Here is a 19,639-nt window from a genome sequence, read left to right as displayed (position 1 = left end):
CAGGTCATGATCCCAGGGTCCTGGGATCGAGCCCCGCATCCGGCTCCCTGCTCAGCGGGAGGCCTGCTTCTCCCTCTCACACTCCCCTTGCTTATCTGTCAAATAAATAAATAAAATCTTAAAAAAAAAGAAAGAAATAGCATTTTCTCCTACATCCCAGTGGACTCTCTTGCTTGCTTTGGAGACCACTGCTCTAAGTAGTGAGTGAAAGTCAAGCTTTCTGCTCTGACCACAGGACTAGATTCTTCGTTCTTTCCTTCTCAAGAATTCCTTTCTGTCTTTTAGGAAGCAACTAAGGTTTAGTCAGAGGTTCATTTGGGGCGGATTTTTTCAAAGAGCTAGGGTGGCTCAAGGTAGCTGGGAGGGGGCAGTGGCACCATTTCGCTCCTTCATGGACACTCCGGCCAGACACAGGGCAATTGTATCAAGTGCATATATGCTGTGAGGTGACGGGGGCATAGGCACAGAGCGGGCACGGCCCTGAGTCCACACCAGCACTACTGAGCTTTAACTAAAAGCCAATCGGTTTACTCCCACCACTGTGACACTTATTAGTTATCTATCAGTGCCTACAAACTACCCAAAACTTAGTGGCTTGAAAACAACAAAACTTAGTACCTCACAGTGTCTGCAAGTCCGAAATCTGGGTGCTGCTTCCCCGGGCCCCAGCTCAGGGTTTTGCTCAGGCTGTGGGTATCTTGAGGCTCCACAGGGGTGGGTCTGACGCCAAGCTCATTCACATGGTGGTTGGCACAATTCAGTTCCCCATGGACTGTTGGACCGAGGGCCTCAGTTCCTCAGGAAATTTTACAGCAACAGAAAATGAACACAGGCTCTATGGAACAGAAGAAAAATGGGCAACAGATATGCTTTAATATGGGTAATTTGCTTATTTTTAAATTAAGCACATTAAAAAGGCAAAACTTGATTCATGAAGTCATCTTCTTAAGGAGAAAAGGCTATGGCTACTTCCTTGGCTGAACAGGGAACCTGATGTGGGGCTCGATCCCAACACCCTGGGATCATGACCTGAGCCGAAGGAAGATGCTTAACCGACTGAGCCACCCTGGCACCCCTGTGGAATAGGTTCTTGATTTGCGGTTAGGTGCTCTATGTTAGGTCATTTAGAGTCTGTCTTTCGTTAGCAGTTGTCAGTTTGTTAACACTTGACTGGGAATTTGATTCATCATGTAGCCGGTGAGAGCTCAGTGTCAGGGTTTGGCATCCTTCCCCTCACCTTCTGAAATGTATCCTTTCAAATGGGGCGCTCAACATGGGACGCCTGGGTGGCTCAGTTGGTTAAGCGGCTGCCTTCGGCTCAGGACGTGATCCCACGGTCCTGGGATCGAGTCTCACATCGGGCTCCTTGCTCGGCAGGGAGCCTGCTTCTCCCTCTGCCTCTGCCTGCCACTCTGCCTGCCTGTGCTCTCTCTCTCTCTCAATCTCTCTCTGACAAATAAATAAATAAAATCTTAAAAAAAAAACCCAAGTATTTAAATAAAAAAAAATGGAGCGCTCATCTGAGAACCCAAAAGAAGCTGCCCAACCCCTAGCAGCCATCATGCAACCTGCCTAAAGCAGTAAAGGATATACGCCCTGGGAGTTCTTAAAGCATGTCTGCAGAACGAACGTGCATCCCCGCTACATAGTCAAAATAGTTTACTGATTGGACCCTAAACTTTTTATAGTAAAAAAACCCCAGAATTTGTAATGTAAGACATTAAAGCCAAGGACCCCACAAGTGAACTATAAAACAATATCGCTTTAAGTGCAAGCAAGTACTGAAGTTAAAGTTTTTTTTGTAATTCAGCAAGAAAGATGGTGAGGGTGAGGATGGATTTTAATTCGCCAGAATCAAGGTTTTGCTGCTTAGGAAGGGAAGAAATAACAAAGCATAAACATTTCCTGAATGTGTGGTGTGGGCCAGGTACTCTCTTAAATGACTCCCACTCAGATGGGGTCCCTGATACTCAGAGAAGTAGAGCGACTTGTCCAAATCCATAGAACTATTTACTGAAGTTTGAACTCTAGATATTTTGCCCCCCCCCTTTTTTATTGTTTAAGCTGTGCCTTTCCGCCCCCCCCCTTGGCCTTGACATCATAAATTCGTTCTTTGCTGGGATCAGGGAAGTTGTGTAGCCTGGGGAGTGAGCTGCCAAGGAAGGATGATGGAAAGCCCTGTCTTCCCAAATCAAGAACTTCCTATCTTAGTGGCTCGTTCATGTCACTAGAAAGGGTAAGTGATGAATGGTAGCTCAAAGAAAGCCATGCTAGTGTATCAACTAGAAAGTCAACTTTTATCGAGAAGAAAGTGGATTCTCTCCTCCAATTTATATACCAAGTTAGAAGTTAGGATGGCAGGACAACAGGAGAGAGTCCTACAGGGCCAGAGGGTTAACTAATAGGCTGTTCAGAAGGCCGCGGGGAGTGTGATTGTAAGCTTTACCTGAGCCTAACTCCACGGAGAGAGAGTGCCCCGTTACAGGGCACCTGGAGACCCACATCTTGGCACAGAAGGACAGGTGTCATTTATAGTCAAGGCACTCGACTCCCTAAACTCCCTAAGTACCCTATTTTTCTTGCCTGAGTGTGACCTCTTCAGTGTTTAGCTGAAGGAGCATATGATCCATTTCAAATTGAAATCCCCAAGGTGTGAGGCTGGCAGGCTAACTTTATAATTTAATCAAACCTGGAACTTTTTAGGAAAGCTGTAACCCACACAGCAGTAAAGACCCTAAGAATTTGCGGGAGTGACGTGGGGGGGGGGTATCCAGAGAAGCTCAGAGTCCATCCAGGATTTACTAGAAAGCACTATTTAGAGAAAAAGCCGAGAATCTAGGGCGTGGCTCAGGATCAGGGAATCAGAGCGCGGCGTAAACCCGAGGCCACGCTTAAATGCAGATTCCTCGGCCCTACTTCAGACTGCAGAGGATCTGAGGTCGGGCTCCTCAGGTGAACGTGATGCCACCAGCCCACGTAGGAATATTTGGGAACCACCGATGGACTACCGGTCCGTTATCAAGTTTGCAGAGAAACAGTAAGACAATGAAGGCCTTATAGAGGCCGTTGTGAGCCTCTTGCAGGAGAGGAGAGTACAAAAGACTAGCTTTGGGGACGTCCTCTGGTTCAGAGGGTCCGGCGGCCTCAAAGGGTCCGGAAGGCAGTTAACTCAGGCGCAGCAGGCAGAGGAGCGGGCGGAGGTGGGAAAACACCACCTAGATCAGCAGTCGGGGAGGAGCGAGAGCCGACTCAGTGCTGGTTTCTAAGCACACCCGTACAGAGGTTCCTAGAACCGAGCCCGAAGCCCGGCGACCCGATTACCGCTTCCCTCCCAGCGTACAATTCCTTCGGCGGGGCGGGGGGACGAGCTGGTCGACGCCGTGACGTCACGGGGCGGGGCGTCGGGGGGAAGTGACGTAAGGCGGTGCGGCCTGAGCAGTGCTCTCGGGATGCGAGCTGGCATGTCGGCTCTGACGCGCCTGGCTCCTTTCGTTCGCGCTGGAGGCCGGTTGTTCAGAGACCCCGGCTCGCGGGAGGCTGGAGGCAGTGGAGTTCGTCAGTGAGTGTTGGCTGGGGGAGGGTCCTCCCGTGCTTCTAACGGAAAACGCAGGTCTCCGGGACGCCTTCACCTTGACACCGGGCGCCTGGGGCGGGCCGGGTCCCTACAGCGACCTCCGCCCCGAGGCATGCTGGGACTTGAAGTCCGGCTCCGCGACCTCGAGGCAGGAGTGGGGTTGGGGGCTGGGCGGTGGGCTTGCTTGGCAGGTTTTAAACTGTGTCTCGGGCCACTCCGGCCGCAGGGGAGCCTGTCGTCGGGAAATTCAGTTGATCGTAGAGGAGAGCTGGAGCTCATTGGGAAGCAAGAGCGGGAGTTGGGGAGCGAGGGCGTTCTGGCGGAGGAAAGAACTCGTACCTGTGTTTCCAAGCGGCAGGTGGGAGGCAAGGAGTGGCACGGAGGTGCCGCGGGAGACCTCTATGTCATTTGTTAAAGCAGTTTTAGGTTCACAACAAAATCGAGCGGAAGGTATGGAGATTTCCCATAACCCCCTGTCTCACAAGTGCATAGCCTCCCCCATTATCAACATTCTCCATGAGAGTGTAGAATTGATTGGCACCTTATTGGCCAAATCCCGGAGTTTGTATTAGGGCTCACTCTTGCAACACCAGAATTGAGAGCGAGCAAAGGAGGAGTCACCTGTGAAATAGCCCAAAAATTCGACTGGAGAGCATAGTGCCGGGATGCCAAGGGAGGGCTCATCCGCCAAAAACAAATTGGTAGTGCAGAGAGATTCAGTAAGAGCAGGATGGACAAAAGAACGTTGAATTTTTACAGGTGATGTTCCAGGCCCCTTAGATCATCACCTACATTTTTTTCAAAGAGGCAGTGCAGGATCGCGGTTAAAAGCAGGATTCTGGCCCCAAACTGCCTCAATTCAAATTTCACCTCTGCCACACTCTAGCTCTTTGGCCTTGGAGAAATTTCTTGATTATCTCTAATTGCCTCCCTTTTCTCACCCCCATGATGGGGTTATAATGTCAATTTCCAGGGAGGTGAGTGAATGACAGTTCTGTAAAGTATTTTAAGACAGCTGCTGCTGATGGGGCGCCTGGGTGGCTCAGTGGGTTGGGCCTCTGCCTTTGGCTCAGGTCATGATCTCAGGATCCTGGGATCGAGGCCCGCTGTCTGCTCAGTGGGGAGCCTGCTTCCCCCCCCCCCACCTGCCTCTCTGCCTACTTGTGATCCCTCTCTCTCTCTCTCTGTCAAATAAATAAATAAATAATCTTAAAAAAAAAAAAAAAAAGACAGCTGCTGCTGCCTAGTAAGGACCTTACCAGTATTGTTTAACTGTTGTTACTAGGAAACAGAGACTCAGGAAGATTAAAGGAGTGACTTGCTTAAAGTCACATGTCTCTCAAAGCTGTGGAGCTGGGACAAGTTTGAGGTGGAAAGAAGGAAAAGGTCTGCGTGACCTAAACAAAGACAGTGATGGAGAGCTCCCAGCCATAGCCCTTGACCTTGCGTGGAAAAACTGGGGAGTGCCTCTCTTCACTGAGGTGTTGTTACTTCTGTAACACACCTTATTTTTATCACACACAGTTGTGTGATAATAAAGTGCATACGTATGGAGCATCTTCCGGATGCCAGGGTCCTTTCCAGGTTGTGGGGATGGAGCAGAATACAAGAGAGGTAAGGGAGCTTCCATCCTGGGGAGGACACAAGTAGAAGAGAACATGTTAAGGTACTGTTAAGTGACATGAAGAAATAAAGCAGGGGATTAATGTAGAGAGTGGCTGGGATGGGGGTGGTTGGGGTATTGTACTTAGGAAGATGTAGCAATGCAGGCCTGATAGTGATTTGAACTAGGATCTCAGTGGTACGTCAGCCAAACAAAGATAGAGACTACAAGTGTCGAGGCTCTGACTGCTGATGATGGACAAGCAAGCCAGTGAGAGTGGAATGGGCTGAGTAGAGGGGAGCGTGGTAGAGGTGAGGTCAGGGGAGGGATCGGGGCAGGTTAGTGACAGGCCTGTGGAGATTTTTTTTTTTTAAGATTTTATTTATTTATTTGACAGAGACAGCCGGAGAGGGAACACAAACTGGGAGTGGAAGAGGGAGAAGCAGGCTTCCTGCTGACTGGGGAGCCAAATGTGGGGCTCGATCCCAGGACCCCGGAATCACAACCCAAGCCAAAGGCAGACGCCTAATGACTGAGCCACCCCTGTGCCCCTCAAATAAATATATGTGGTCACTATTTTTAAAAAAGATAACATATTACTCAGCCATTAAAAAAAAGTCTTGCCATTGGCAACCACATGGATGGAGCTGGACAGTGTTTTGCTAAACAAAGTAAGTCAGTCAGAGAAGAACATGATTTCACTCATAAGTGGAATTTAAGAAAACAAATGAGCAAAGGGTCGGGGAAAAGAGGCAAATGAAGAAACAGACTCTTAACTTTGGAGAACACACTGATGTTTACCAGAGGGGAGGTGGTGGGGGTGGGTGGGTGACATAGGTGATGGGGATTAAGGAGGGCATTTGCTGTGATGAGCACCAGGTGATGTATGGAAGTGTTGAGTCATTCTGTTGGACACTTGAAATTAATACTACACTATATTGTAACTAACTGGAATTTAAATGAAAACTTTAAAAAAACCACATACAACAGCCCCCCCCATACATACATATGAAAAAGTAAAAACCATCTCTTACACCATCCATAGCTAATTATCAATATTTTATGTAGAGCCTTCCAAATAAAAGTGTTAATATATTGAATAAATATTTACATAAAAATGAAACTATCATTTCAGTGTGGTATCATGCTGACGGCAATTCTAATTAAGAACTGTGTCTTTGGCGGGCGCCTGGGTGGCTCAGTGGGTTAAGCCTCTGCCTTTGGCTCAGGTTGTGGTCTCAGGGTCCTGGGATCAAGGCCCGCATCGGGCTCTCTGCTCAGCGGGGAGCCTGCTTCGTCTCTCTCTCTCTCTCTCTGCCTGCCTCTCTGCCTACTTGTGACCTCTGTCAGATAAATAAATAAAATCTTAACAAAACTGTCTTTGGTTCATAAAATGAAAAAATAATTAGTATTATTTATAGGCAATATATAAGAGCTTAGGCTTTGCCTCCATATAATACCCCAGTGTTTTCATTTGTAAACATTAAGAACCATAGGATCTGTCTCCTAGGGTTATGAAAATAAATGATAATGCATATAAAATGCTTCATGTAGTGTCCGGCACATGGTAAACACTCAGTAAATAACTGTTCATAATCTTTAAGAGCAGGACGGGCTAATAAAAAGGGTAGGACGTAATATGTGTCAGGGACCATAGATGTATTTGTGTTCACGGATCTACAGTACATTTGGGAGAAATGACAGTGCAGTGTGGTAGTTTTTGCTGTACAAAAGAGCCCATTTTACAAGCTGTTCTTACCTGAAATGAGATTTTTTTAAAAAGATTTTATTTATTGACAGAGACATAGCGAGAGAGGTAACACAAGCAGAGGGGGAGTGGGAGAGGGAGAAGCAGGCTTCCCGCTGAGCAGGGAGCCAGATATGGGGTTCTGTCCCCATGTGGGGCTCCATGCCAGGAAGCTGAGCTGAAGACAGATGCTTAACTGAGCCACCCAGGTGCCCCCTGAAATGAAGTTTGTGAATACATTTCTATGGGAATTCTCTTTCAACTCTCTATTTTTGTATAGTAGAATATGTACAGCTGCTAAATAGAACTTGACAGTAATGCCATTAGGTATGAATTATATTAAGTTAGATTTGATCAATAATAATTATAATCTAACTGAATAAAATGACTGCAGACCTCATGGATTGTGTCCCACAATTTGTCAACAGAATCTAAATGGAAAAAAAAAAAACAGAAAAAGTTGTTCATACTTAACTGTTTAAGGCTCTTTGTTTTGTTCAGAACTATTAGCTTATTAAAAAGGATTTGCTGGAGTGCCTGGCTGTCTCAGTCGGTGGAGCATGCGAATTTTGATCTCTGTCGGAGTCATGAGTTCGAGCCCCACATTGGGTGTAGAGATTGCTAAAAAAAAAAAAAAAAAAAAAAAAACCAAAAACTTACCAAAAAAGATTTGATGAGTCCTCTTTTCCATATAATATTCTTTATATTAGTAAAGACTGGGATGCCTGGGTGGCTCAGTTGGTTAAGCGGCTGCCTTCGGCTCAGGTCATGATCCCAGCGTCCTGGGATCGAGTCCCACATCGGGCTCCTTGCTCCGCAGGGAGCCTGCTTCTCCCTCTGCCTCTGCCTGCCACTCTGCCTGCCTGTGTTCTATCTTTCTGACAAATAAATAAATAAAATCTTAAAAAAAAAGAAATAAAGACTGTAATAGAGCAGAAGACATAATTTGCCTTTGAAATAGATATGGCTAAACAAAACAAGATTAATTTCCTGATTTGTTTCTCTGGATAAGCTAAGTGGCCGACTACCTCAGGTTCACATCCCTTAATTGAAACTTTGGGGCCAGTACCCCATTATTAACATGTTCCTATTTCTGCTATAAAATCCATGAATATTCACTAAAGGGAAATAATCGTGTCTCATCCATGCAGGCCAGTTTTTGCTGCCAAACGAGTTTAAAAGCAAGCTTATGGAAGATGAGCTTCGAGGGATTATGGAGCTCTGTCATCCTGTACTTTGTGGAGGAGATGAGAAACGCTAGATTTGGTTTCTAGATGGAACTCAAAAGTTTTGGATGACTTCAGACTTGGAAGAGGTATCGAGTTGCATGACGTTTAATTCTGTCTCGTAGTGCCGGTGGTGGTGTGCATATCGAGCCGCGGTATAGACAGTTTCCTCAGCTCACCAAGTCCCAGGTGATCCAGGCCGAGATATTCAGTGGGACCATGTGGTTCTGGATTCTCTGGCGTTTTTGGCATGACTCAGATGCTGTGTTGGTAAGTGCAGGGGAGTAATTCTAATATATTGATGGAGTATTGTAACTACTTGGATTATTACTAAATAGTAATAGCTTAGCTTTTTTCCCCCCTCTTTCCTGCTTGTAGACTGTTTTTCTGCCTAGATAACATCCCTTTACCATGTTGTCTTTGTGTGTGTGCAGGAATTCTGTTACTTGATGAAATACGTAACCTCTGACCTTCCCCACTCACAGATGCGTGTGTATGTACGTAGTCCCATCTCTTACGGTTTCTGTTAGGTTGCCGTATTTGGAAGGAAGACTAGAAACGAATTGTTTTACTTTCTGAACAAGGGCTTCAGCAGTGGGTTAAGTTTCACACTTAAATTTCTTTAAATGCTGAATGTCATCTAGTCTGTCTAGAGGCCCAGGGCAGCCAAATTGGGGTGGGAGAGATGTGGGCCAACTTGTCCCAAGGAGAGAAGGTAGCTAGTGGTAACTCTCTGACATGTCATCAGCCTTGACTAAGCTTTCATGACTTTGACACAGACCCTGTTCTCTAGGACATTATGCCTTTAAGCCATCGAGATCTGTGCTTGCTGACCCAGATAGGACAGGAAAAGCATCTTCAGTGTCCACATCTTAGACACATCATTTCTCTTACAACTTCTCTGTGCCCTTGTCACCCAGTAGGGAGCTGCTCAGTGTCTGTGAATTGGCAGCACGTAGTCACCCTTAGCTCGCCGTAGGCCAGCTGTCAGGAGGCCATGTGGCCGCTTGGCCTGAGACGATGATGCCGCCAGACACGTCCTGGATCAGGACTGGCGCTGCACGCGCCCGCCGGAGCCTCCCAGCTCTCCCCCAGGTTGGCAGCGGTGACAGGACACTCTGACACATTCTCTTTTACTGGGGCTTCGACACGTTGTTGGGATGTGGGAGATCTTTGAAATCTGTTGTCTCCCTTCCTCCATCATAAACACACACTGAAATCCTGGCTCAGGCTGGTGGCCCCACAGCGGCCTTTTAAAGTTCAGGCCGCAGCCCATGTGAGTGGATCGGAGAACAGCTGGACCATCCCGTAGTTCAGAGTAGTCGAATTTGTTCTGTAGCAGGTCAAGGGCCGTGTGTGTGACAGCCTTACCATACATATAGATACATACATACATACATATATATTCGTTGTATGGAATATAGATTCTTTACTTTTTTTTTTAATGGTTGTCACCAGGGTCACTTTGCATATCCAGATCCTTCCCAGTGGACAGATGAAGAACTGGGTATCCTCCCTGATGATGAAGACTGAGCTCTCTGCAAACAGGTGTGCCCCAAACTCCTTTTAAAGTCATTTATCTTGTGTCGATAAAAATGTTTGACTTTATCATGGTCTTGAAGACAGTACATTTTTTTTTTTTAAAGATTTTATTTATTTATTTGGCAGAGAGATCACAAGTAGGGAGAGAGGCAGGCAGAGAGAGAGGAGGAAGCAGGCTCCCTGCCGAGCAGAGAGCCCGATGCGGGGCTCGATCCCAGGACTCTGAGATCATGACCTGAGCCGAAGGCAGCGGCTTAACCCACTGAGCCACCCAGGCGCCCCTTTTTTTTTTTTTTTTGACAGTACATTTTTCTAAAAGCATGAGGGACAGTTAACTATAGCCTGTCTAATTTCTGCCTTTTTAGTATTTTTGTATCTGCTGTCTTCCGATCCCTTTCTTTTGGTCTCCTCTTCCTTTTCTCTGTTTGTTATAAAAAAAAATTCTCTTCCTGAGTTTTGTTACAATTTAGGGTCCTGATCAAAGACTTCTTTAAAAATTCCTTTCCTTTTAAGATTTTATTTATTGGGCACCTGGATGGCTCAGTGGGTTAAGCCTCTGCCTTCAGCTCAGGTCATGATCTGAGGGTCCTGGGATCAAGCCCCGCATCGGGCTCCCTGCTCAGTGGGGAGCCTGCTTCTCTCTCTCCCTCTGCTGCTCCCCCTGCTTGTGCTCTCTGTCTGTCTGTCAAATAAATAAATAAATAAAATCTTAAAAAAAAAGATTTTATTTATTTGAGAGAGAGAGATCACGAGTAGGGGGGAAAGGTAGAGGGAGAAGCAGACGCCCTGCTGAGCAGGGAACCCTATGTGGGACTCCATCCCAGGACCCGGGGATCATGACCTGAGCTGAAGGCAGATGCCCCCACCCTGAGTGTCTAAATGGAAAGTTCCAGCGTGGGGCGCCTGGGTGGCTCAGTCGTTAAGCGTCTGCCTTCAGCTCAGGTCATGATCCCAGGGTCCTGGGATCAAGGCCCACATCGGGCTCCCTGTTCAGCGGGAAGCCTGCTTCTCCCTCTCCCACTCCTCCTGCTTGTGTTTCCTTTCTTGCTGTCTCTCTGTCAGATAAATAAATAAAATCTTTTTTTTTTTTTTTTTTTTTAATTTTTATTTGACAGATCACAAGTACGCAGAGAGGCAGGCAGAGAGAGGAGGAGGAGGCAGGCTCCCTGCCGAGCAGAGAGCCCGATGTGAGGCTCGATCCCAGGACCCTGGGATCATGACCTGAGCCGAAGGCAGAGGCTTTAACCACTGAGCCACCCAGGCGCCCTCAGATAAATAAATAAAATCTTAAAACAACAACAACAACAACAAAAACCTGTTTAAAAAAAAAAAAGTTCCAGCATATGGGAATGTTATGGTATGGAATTGTGTGGAAATTAACCCTAAACAGTAAAAGGTTATCGCCCTTTCATTTTTCCAAATTAGGAATCAGAGTTTTTGTTCTTTCCAAAGGGAGGTATTAGGAGTAGGTACTAGAAAAAGGAGTCCCATTTTCCACAAACCCCTCAGGAGTTAAGACACTCTCACATGATGTGTTTTTAAATTAATCATCGCACATAAATAATTGCCATCTCTCAAAATGACTTGGAGATTGTTTTATTTATGTATTTTTGGAATTATGTTAAAGGCTAGGAAACATTAAATAAAAAAGTGTTCCTATTACATCATATTATTGGTATTGTTATTACAATTTTAATTAGAAGTAACTTATTGACATGAAAATTACAGTAATTTTGGGGTATGTAGGGAGCAGGGAAATAGGAAAAAATGTCACCAAAGAGCAGACAGTTAAGCTGTGTTACCACTTGTTGGATTTACTCTGGGTCAGTCAGAGGTCCCAGTCCTTCTGCGGACCCTGCTTCCCCGAGTAACATGTCTGCCAGCACTAACCTCTCCTCTTCCTGTGGATCTCCCAATATGCTCCCACACAGCCGTTTCTTATTTTAAAGATGAGACTGTAGGGGCATCTGGGTGGCTCAGTAGGTTAAAGCCTTTGCCTTCAGCTCAGGTCATGATCTTAGGGACCGGGGATCAAGCCCTGCATCGGGCTCTCTGCTGCTTCCCCCTCTCTCTGCCTGCCTCCCTGCCTACTTGTGATCTCTGTCTGTCAAATAAATAAATAAAATCTTAAAAAAAAAAAAAGACGAGACTGTAAACCCTTCGAGAAAGCGAGGTGACTTTGCTTCTCAGGAAGACCCCTCAGACAGTCTGTGTTCAGCGAGTGCTTGAAAAATTGAATGAACCAAAATGATGAATTTGAATTACTGAAAATAAAAGTACTTAAAGTTTCTATTTTTGTTTCCCTGCAGGAGCCAGGTGAGAATTTCAAGCGTTTATGGACATCATCTTGTACATGAAAGTTGTAAAATTAAAGTGTTTGGTCAACAGTAAGGAACGGAGTTCTGAATGTTTTTCATAATCACCGCCACCCTTTCTGGATTATTTCCTGTGCTCCCAGCTGCTGTCCTGACTGGTTCCAGGCCCTTTCAGTGGGTCCTCTTGGGCACCCCCCCAGTGTAGACAGATACTCGCTCCACTTACCAGTGAGGCAGTTGAGGCCGAAGGCAATGAAGTCACTCTGCCTGCGGGTCACGCACAGATGAGTGGCGACATTAGGTCTGACCCTACGCCTGACCGCAGTGCCAGACTGCCCTCCTCCTGGGGCACGTTTTAGTGATGTGTATGTTGACAGTGTGGAAACTCTTGCCGCGTCTTTACGGCCGGCGTCGTCCTGCCGTGATCGACAGACGCTAGAGGTCCGGGCAGTCCACTTTTGTATTAATGTATCTCTCGTGGGCTGGGCGTTGTGCCGAGCGGCCTTTAGTGGACATAAGGTGCACGTCTAACTGGGATTTCTTCGGGCTGGAGGAATGGGAGGTATGGGTGAAATAGGATATTCCCCTTTTATCTTTTTCTTTTTCTTTTTTTTAAAGATTTCATTCATTTATTTATTTGACTCACAGAGAAAGATCGTAAGTAGGCAGAGGGAGAGGGGGAAGCAGGCTCCCTGCTGAGCAGAGAACCGGGCGCGGGGCTCCATCCCAGGACCCTGAGATCATGACCTGAGCTGAAGGCAGAGGCTCAACCCACTGAGCCACCCAGGCGCCCTCCCCTTTTTTCTAAAATGTGTTTGTCCTTCCAAACTTTCTGTAGTATTGCAGTTGTCAGGAGGTAGGACAGAATTTTCTTTTATCTGCAGTATAGAGTCGCTTAGTGACTTGCCCAGAAGCATAACTATTCATATTTTTAATTGAGGTTTTTGACCACCAAATTGTTGGTAATACAACGCTAAATAAGACAGATGATTCAGTTCTTAAGGGACCTAGATTTTAGTAAGGGAAGACAGACCCTAACTGATTATGTGAGATTTACTGAGTGTGCTGAAGGAAATAACACTGGGTCATGTGCCAGAGATTGGTGGGTGCTGATCTTTGGGGAGTCGGAACCTGAGCAGGGAGGAGGAACTAGTTGGCCGGGGTTCTAACGGGAGGGTGCGCCGGGGATAAGGGACAGCAAGAACCAAGATCTAGGATGGGACTGAGGTCACTGTGTTTCAGGAACACAAAGTGCACTGGGCTTCAGCAGGAGAGAAGATGGGGACTAGTTGATAGGTCACAGTCGCAGGTTTAGGTTTTACGGCAAGTGCGGGGAGAAGCCTCTGGCAGGCTCTGAACGGGGTCACGCGTGGGTTCCCACTCCCGTTGGGTTCTCCGTGGTCAGAAGGCGCAGTGGCAGCCGAGTGGAAGCAGGGGGCCCAGTTCCGCCCCCCGCGGCCGGCTCCAGCGGCCCTGAGCCCGACGCCGCAGCGCTAGAGACACCACCCTTGCTTTTGTTTCCTCGGGTGGCTGAGAGCAGTCTTGGCTCAGCTGAAAATACGGAAGCTCTTTAAAAGGCCATCTCTGGGGGCGCCGGGGTGGCTCAGTGGGTGGAGCCTCTGCCTTCGGCTCAGGTTATGATCCCAGGGTCCTGGGATCGAGCCCCACATCGGGCTCTCTGCCCCACAGGGAGCCTGCTTCTCCCTCTATCTCTGCCTGCCTCTCTTCCTACTTGTGATCTCTGTCAAATAAATAGATAAAATCTTTAAAAAAAACAAAAAAGCCTCTGCCTTCAGCTCAGGTCATGTTCCCAGGGTCCTGGGATCCAGCCCCGAGTCAGGCTCTCCGCTCAGCGTGGAGCTTGCTTCCCCCTCTCTCTCTGCCTACTTGTGATCTCTCTCTCTGATAAATAAATAAATAAAATCTTTAAAAAAATAAATCAAAGCCCATCTCTGTTCTGTACTTTTTAGGTCTAATTTTTGTTGTCTTCCACCAACAGCATTTTATTCGTGTGTACTCACTATAACCGTGAACTCAAGCAGGGTAATGCCATGAGCTCTTTCTCTTAGAAATCACTCAGAATTGCTTGATTGGAATGAAAGGAAACTTTAAAAACAGTGGTCTTCTAAACTCAGCCAGTGTGGCCTCCACATCCTGGTGCTTCCTTTTCACAGCTGGGCTGCGAAACCAATCTGAGCTGATGCAGAAATTGTCCTCAGCCTTCTGAGTAATGACCTCCACCCTGCCACATTTGACTCAAAACACTCTGGGGGTTGGGGCGCCAACCCTGGGCTGTCGCAAGTCCTGGTATCATTTTTGGTTCCCCCAGAAGCCAACAGCCTACTGTTGACCGGAAGCCTTCCTGAGAACATAGATAGGCAACTAACATGTTTTGTATGTTACATGTATTATATACTGTATTCTTTTTTTTAAAAAAGATTTTATTTGACAGATCACAAGTAGGCAGAAAGGCAGGCAGAGAGAGGGGGAAGCAGGCTCCCCGCTGAGCAGAGAGCCCAATGCGGGGCTCAATCCCAGGACCCTGAGATCATGACCTGAGCCAAAGGCAGAGGCTTAACCCACTGAGCCACTCAGGCACCCCCTATATACTGTATTCTTAAAGCTAGAGAAAAAAAGTCCTAAGGAACAGAAAATACATTTATAGGACTGTATTTCTTGAGAACAGTCACGTATAAGTGGACTAGCACAGTTCAAACTCATGTTCAAGAGTCAGCTGTGCAGCTTATAGGAAAATAAAGTGGCAGAGGGCCCCAAAGAGGTAAGTACATCTGATTGGCGGTTACATACAGTTGAACAGAGGAAACTCCAGGCTTACTGTGGTCCAGGCACTGTGGTAAAAAGCTTTGCCATGTGTTAATTCCTTCTTTCTTTTTTTTTTTTAAGATGTTTTTTATTTATCCATTTGACAGAGAGAGAGAGCACAAGCAGGCAGAGAGAGAGAGAGAGGAAGGGAAGCAGGCTCCCTGCGGAGCAGAGAGCCCGATGTGGGACTCGATCCCAGGACCCCGGGATCATGACCTGAGCCAAAGGAGATGCCCGACCGACTGACTGAGCCACCCAGGCATCCCGCATGCGTTCTTATATATAAGTGCACATTCTTTCCGTTTTACAGATGGGGACCCTGAACTATAGCCAGGTGACTTGCCCAGGGTCATACGGGGGTGCTGAGGCTCAGATCCTGGCTGGCTGGCTGTAGGCGGAGTCAGATTACCGGAGAGTCGGTACAGCATATGTAATTTTGATCATGACCTGCTCACAGATCATTTTACACCATGACCTAGAGTACATGCCCGCGTGAGTGTGTAATCCAGAAGTTGTGTGAAACTGCACGTACCTGTGACACGCTTTCTCTTGTTCCGGCCTGTGTGCAGAGTGGTTGCTCGAGGCCGATTCTGCTTCCTGCCGCTGGGACGCAGCCTTTGGTCTGCAGAACGGGCCCAGAGCTTTTAACTTCCTGATTTGTAAAAGGGATTCGATTAAATGTGTTCGCACACAAAGCCCTTAGAACCACATCTGCTATGAAGGAAATAATTCTAAATGGAAGCAACTGCTCTTTCTAGACCACCGGGTCTAAGCCAAGTTTATGGTGACCCCTGAATCCCAGGCTGACTTGTGTCCAAAGCCCCGACGAAGCCTGTGAACAGATACTCCAGCAGCGGCAGGGCCGGCATGGAGGGGGTCTTGTGCTCCCAGGGAGGCAGGGTGTGGCCTTCACAAATGGAAAGGCAGGTGGCGAAGACATGACTGATGGCATCAAATCAAATGTCAAATTTTAACACAGATTTCTAACCATTAGTTTCCTATGGAAGCTTGAGTGCAAATAACACGGGAGGCACCGTGTGGGGAAGCCCTGGTTGTGTGCATGTTACAGGAAGGTAGCGAGATCAGCTCCGCTCCGCCTGCCCCGGGACTAGCCCATGCAGGAGGCCAACCTGATTGCCTGCTGCCACCACCTCGTCGGAAGCACCAGTGTGGCCACAGTGAGGTGTGGAGGAAACAGGCGGCCGGAGCTCCCGCCGACTTGCCTCAGCAGCCAGGCCTCTGCCTTCTATCCCCTGCCCGAGCGGGGTCTTGCCCGAACGGCCAAGACAGCAGGGGCCAGTGGAGGAGACCTGGCACAACACCCATTTCTATCCAAATTTTGTTACAGCCATTACAACTATAACAATTGTATCTTTATTTAAGTGTATCTATATAAATAAAATAAATAGTTTATATCTAATAAACCCACAGCGCATACTACTGCTGTTGGAAACAGGTCCTGAGTCTTGGCTACGTGAACCTAGGGGAGTCATCCCTGGGGAATCCTAGTCAGTAACTGACGGTGAAGGGACTTGGACCAGAATATCCTTAAGGATTCCCTCTGCACTAACATTTTATGAGCCTTGGAGAACTACATAACCCACGCAGCAGGTCCAATGTCCCGGCCCCTGGTAAAATTTCAGAACTAGTAAGATAGAGTGCTTTATAATAGAATTTTATCACAGTAACAAAAAGCATTCATCTTCTGGACTAAATTTTAAGGAAAACCTCTTGTGGAGTAATACATTCTTAAAAAATAAGGCCCCAATCATGTATGGAGTTTATTTAAAAATGAATTTCTTTAAAAAAAGCTTGTATGATGTATTACAAAATTACATTTTTTACATGAGAAATCTATAGTTCAGAGAAAATTCTTGTCTCCACAGAACTTTATGATTAGTTGGAGAGGGGCATGAAGGCCAGAAACCCGATGCCTCAAATAATGTGCCATCCTGAAGACTTTTCTGTTCCTTCCTATAGTTCTTGGACGTAAGGTTTCCTGGTGAAGCTTGAAAATGGTTTACTTTTGGGGTGCCTGGGCGGCTGAAACGGTTAAGTGGATGCCTTTGGCTCGGGTCATGATCCCAAGGTCCTGGAATCGAGCCCCGAGTCAGTTTCGTTGCTCAGCTGGGAGCCTGCTTCTCTCTCTCCCTCTGCTTTCTGCTCTGCCTACTTGTGCTCTATCAAATAAATAAAATCTAAAATAAGATAAAATGGTTTACTTCTCTTCTGGTAACAGCCCAGTTACCTGACATAGCTTGAAGTTATTTCTAGGTGTCTTTCAAACTTGAGGTCATGAAATCACTTGCACAAAATCAACTCACTGGGGTAACCAGCATTGTTTAAAAAAAAAAAGAAAACAGTGTAAAACACAATGCAGTTTCAAATCTATCTATCTATCTATCTATCTATCTATCTATCTATCTAATCTGTGTACATTCTGTGTTCCCACAGAAAATGTATTGGAAATTTGTGTGAAAAAAAAAAAATTGAAAGACCATTTTCAGGGGAACTTCTCCAGCTAGACTTTCTTTCTTTTTTTTTTTTTTAAAGATTTTATTTATTTGACAGAGACAGTGAGAGAGGCTAACACAGGCGGGGGAGGTGGGAGAGGCAGAGGGAGGCTTCCTGCTGAGCAGGGAGCCCGAAGCAGGCCTTGATCCTACAGGACCTGAGCTGAAGGCAGAGGCTAACGGAGCCACCCAGCTGCCCCTCCAGACTAGACTCTGAACTTTAATGACTCAGTTACTGCACACACTTCAACAGAGCCACTGCAGGGGAGCAGTCAGGTCCCAGCGTCATAAAACAACGGAGAGGCATCACCAACACTGGACAGAGGCTGTCCCCACCACGGGCGTGCAGCTGGTACAAGGTAGCAGGTGTTTACCTGGACCATTTGCTACAAATAGTTTTCATACAAGTAACTTCTACCCACCCAGTGGTAACTGACATGAAACAAAAGGCACATTTCTCAGTCTCTGCATTGCCCGGAAGAACTGTCAGAACCAGCGTGACAGTGATAGAAAAAGAATCTTGATAAAGACTTCTCCATGCAGTCAATCTTTATTATAGCAGTATTCGCATATTCACATCAAGTACATAGAACTTTTTGCCTTTTATATAATACAGAGTTTTTAAATAACTTTACACAGAAATAAATCTCTTCAATCTGAATTTGTTTTTTTAAATTCTCCATGCTTTCTATCCAAACTGAACAATATTTTCCATTGTACAAATTTACATGAGAAAAACTCCAAAGTACAAATGAAGGGACCTGAGCAGGAAAGAACCAAAGTATCAAGAAGTGGGTATGGGGGAGAATTAAAAAAAAAAAAAAAAGATTCAAGCAAACATTGAGGATTAAGGGACAACAGGGAGACATCATCCATTTGACTGAAAATAAATGTCTTTTTTTATGAATTGAAAAATAAGCTTTAAAAATAGTTACTCCATTGTAATTTTTGCAAAGCAGGTATAAAGAGGTCTCTGGACAATTTAAAAGTCCCCATTTTTTTTTCACTGGGCACACCCCAGACTCCATGAGAACCTTTTCAATGCTTGAGTGGAACTGAAGTGAACTAAACCCAAACCTTTGGCAGCGAGAGAGAGAGGAATGTGTGTGCGAATCGCCATTAGGTTTGGAGTGGGAAACCAGGAGCCATTAATTCACTGCGGTTAAAACACAAAGGATTTCCCTTTCAAGAGTTGTCCTCAAACCAAGAAGTAAATGAAAAGGGGGGTGTTTTCCTTTTTCTTGGTTTAAACCAAAGAGCAATCCTAAATACTGAACCAGGATTCAAAGGGACACAGGTTGAGGAACGGTCAAATTTCAATCCCCGATCAGCTGTGTGCTCCTAAGAAGGCCACTGCTGAGGGAGGAAAGGGTCAGAGGGTACAATCAACAAATGAGATCACCACAAAAACATACCACTGTGATAAGAGTCCTTTAAATCCGGCAATATCATGAAGGCCAAATCAAGACCATAACCTGTGGCATGGCCAAAGGAAGGACAGAGGACCCAATGAGTGCGTTTCCAAATGAAGGAGGGAAAGGGTACAGCACACACACACACACAGACAGACACCCACACACGCACACTCCATATGTAAACTAATACAACATGAAGATAAATAAGACATAAGGTTAGCCACTTATGTTGGTAATTAACATGAATAAAAAGGCGTTGTATGTTTACATAGCTGGTTTTAATCAGCTATGGAACATATACAAATGTATTAGGAAGGAATGTTTTTTTTTTAAAAACTGTTCACAGCTTAGAATAAAAAGCACACTTATTGCACTCTTACATTTTATTTCAGGTAATTATAGTTTATTTCCCACTGTCACATCAATTTCCCCCTAGCCCCAGACTTACGCCCACACCCTCCCACCTCCCATTTTGGTCCACTTTCTCTACATTTGTGCCTACTCTGTGAGCTTTGTTGCTTACGCTAGTCTGAAGTTTCTTCCACCAAGATACATGTGGGTTAAAAAAAGGCTTAACACACAAATGCAACACAGAATAATTTTCAACACAAACTCTACTAAGCAACTTACAATCCCCCATCCCCACCCCTGTAAACAGAGCCCTTCCCTGCTGCATCTCTTTAGCCAACTTCCTTCCCAGTTCCCTACAGACAGTGAGGACAGCTAGCTGATCCGGAGTGCGGGACAGGGAGCTCAGCCTGCCTGAGACCAGCAGATGGTTCGCACAAGTCTTGTTTTTGATGCTAACACGAATAAACAGATTTTAGTTGTTTGCCAAGAGTACATCAATCTACAAAATTCTTAAAAAACAAACCCCTCAA

General features: G+C 46.2%; 1 protein-coding gene across 1 annotated transcript; it reads left to right on the top strand.

The window, feature by feature from the left end:
- The first annotated feature begins 3,402 nt into the window (after positions 1-3,402).
- LOC111151936 (NADH:ubiquinone oxidoreductase subunit B2) lies at positions 3,403-12,083 on the top strand. Its single transcript, XM_022510162.1, has 4 exons — positions 3,403-3,559; positions 8,276-8,420; positions 9,609-9,698; positions 12,002-12,083. Exons 1-3 carry the CDS (start codon positions 3,450-3,452, stop codon positions 9,681-9,683), a joined length of 330 nt encoding a protein of 109 aa, XP_022365870.1. The 5' UTR covers positions 3,403-3,449; the 3' UTR covers positions 9,684-9,698; positions 12,002-12,083.
- The last annotated feature ends 7,556 nt before the right edge of the window (positions 12,084-19,639 follow it).

The sequence above is a fragment of the Enhydra lutris genome, unplaced genomic scaffold, assembly GCF_002288905.1.
Source record: "Enhydra lutris kenyoni isolate GAN:26980312 unplaced genomic scaffold, ASM228890v2 scaffoldscaffold27, whole genome shotgun sequence".
Lineage (NCBI taxonomy): Eukaryota > Metazoa > Chordata > Mammalia > Carnivora > Mustelidae > Enhydra > Enhydra lutris.
This window is presented reverse-complemented; position numbering and strand designations above follow the sequence as displayed.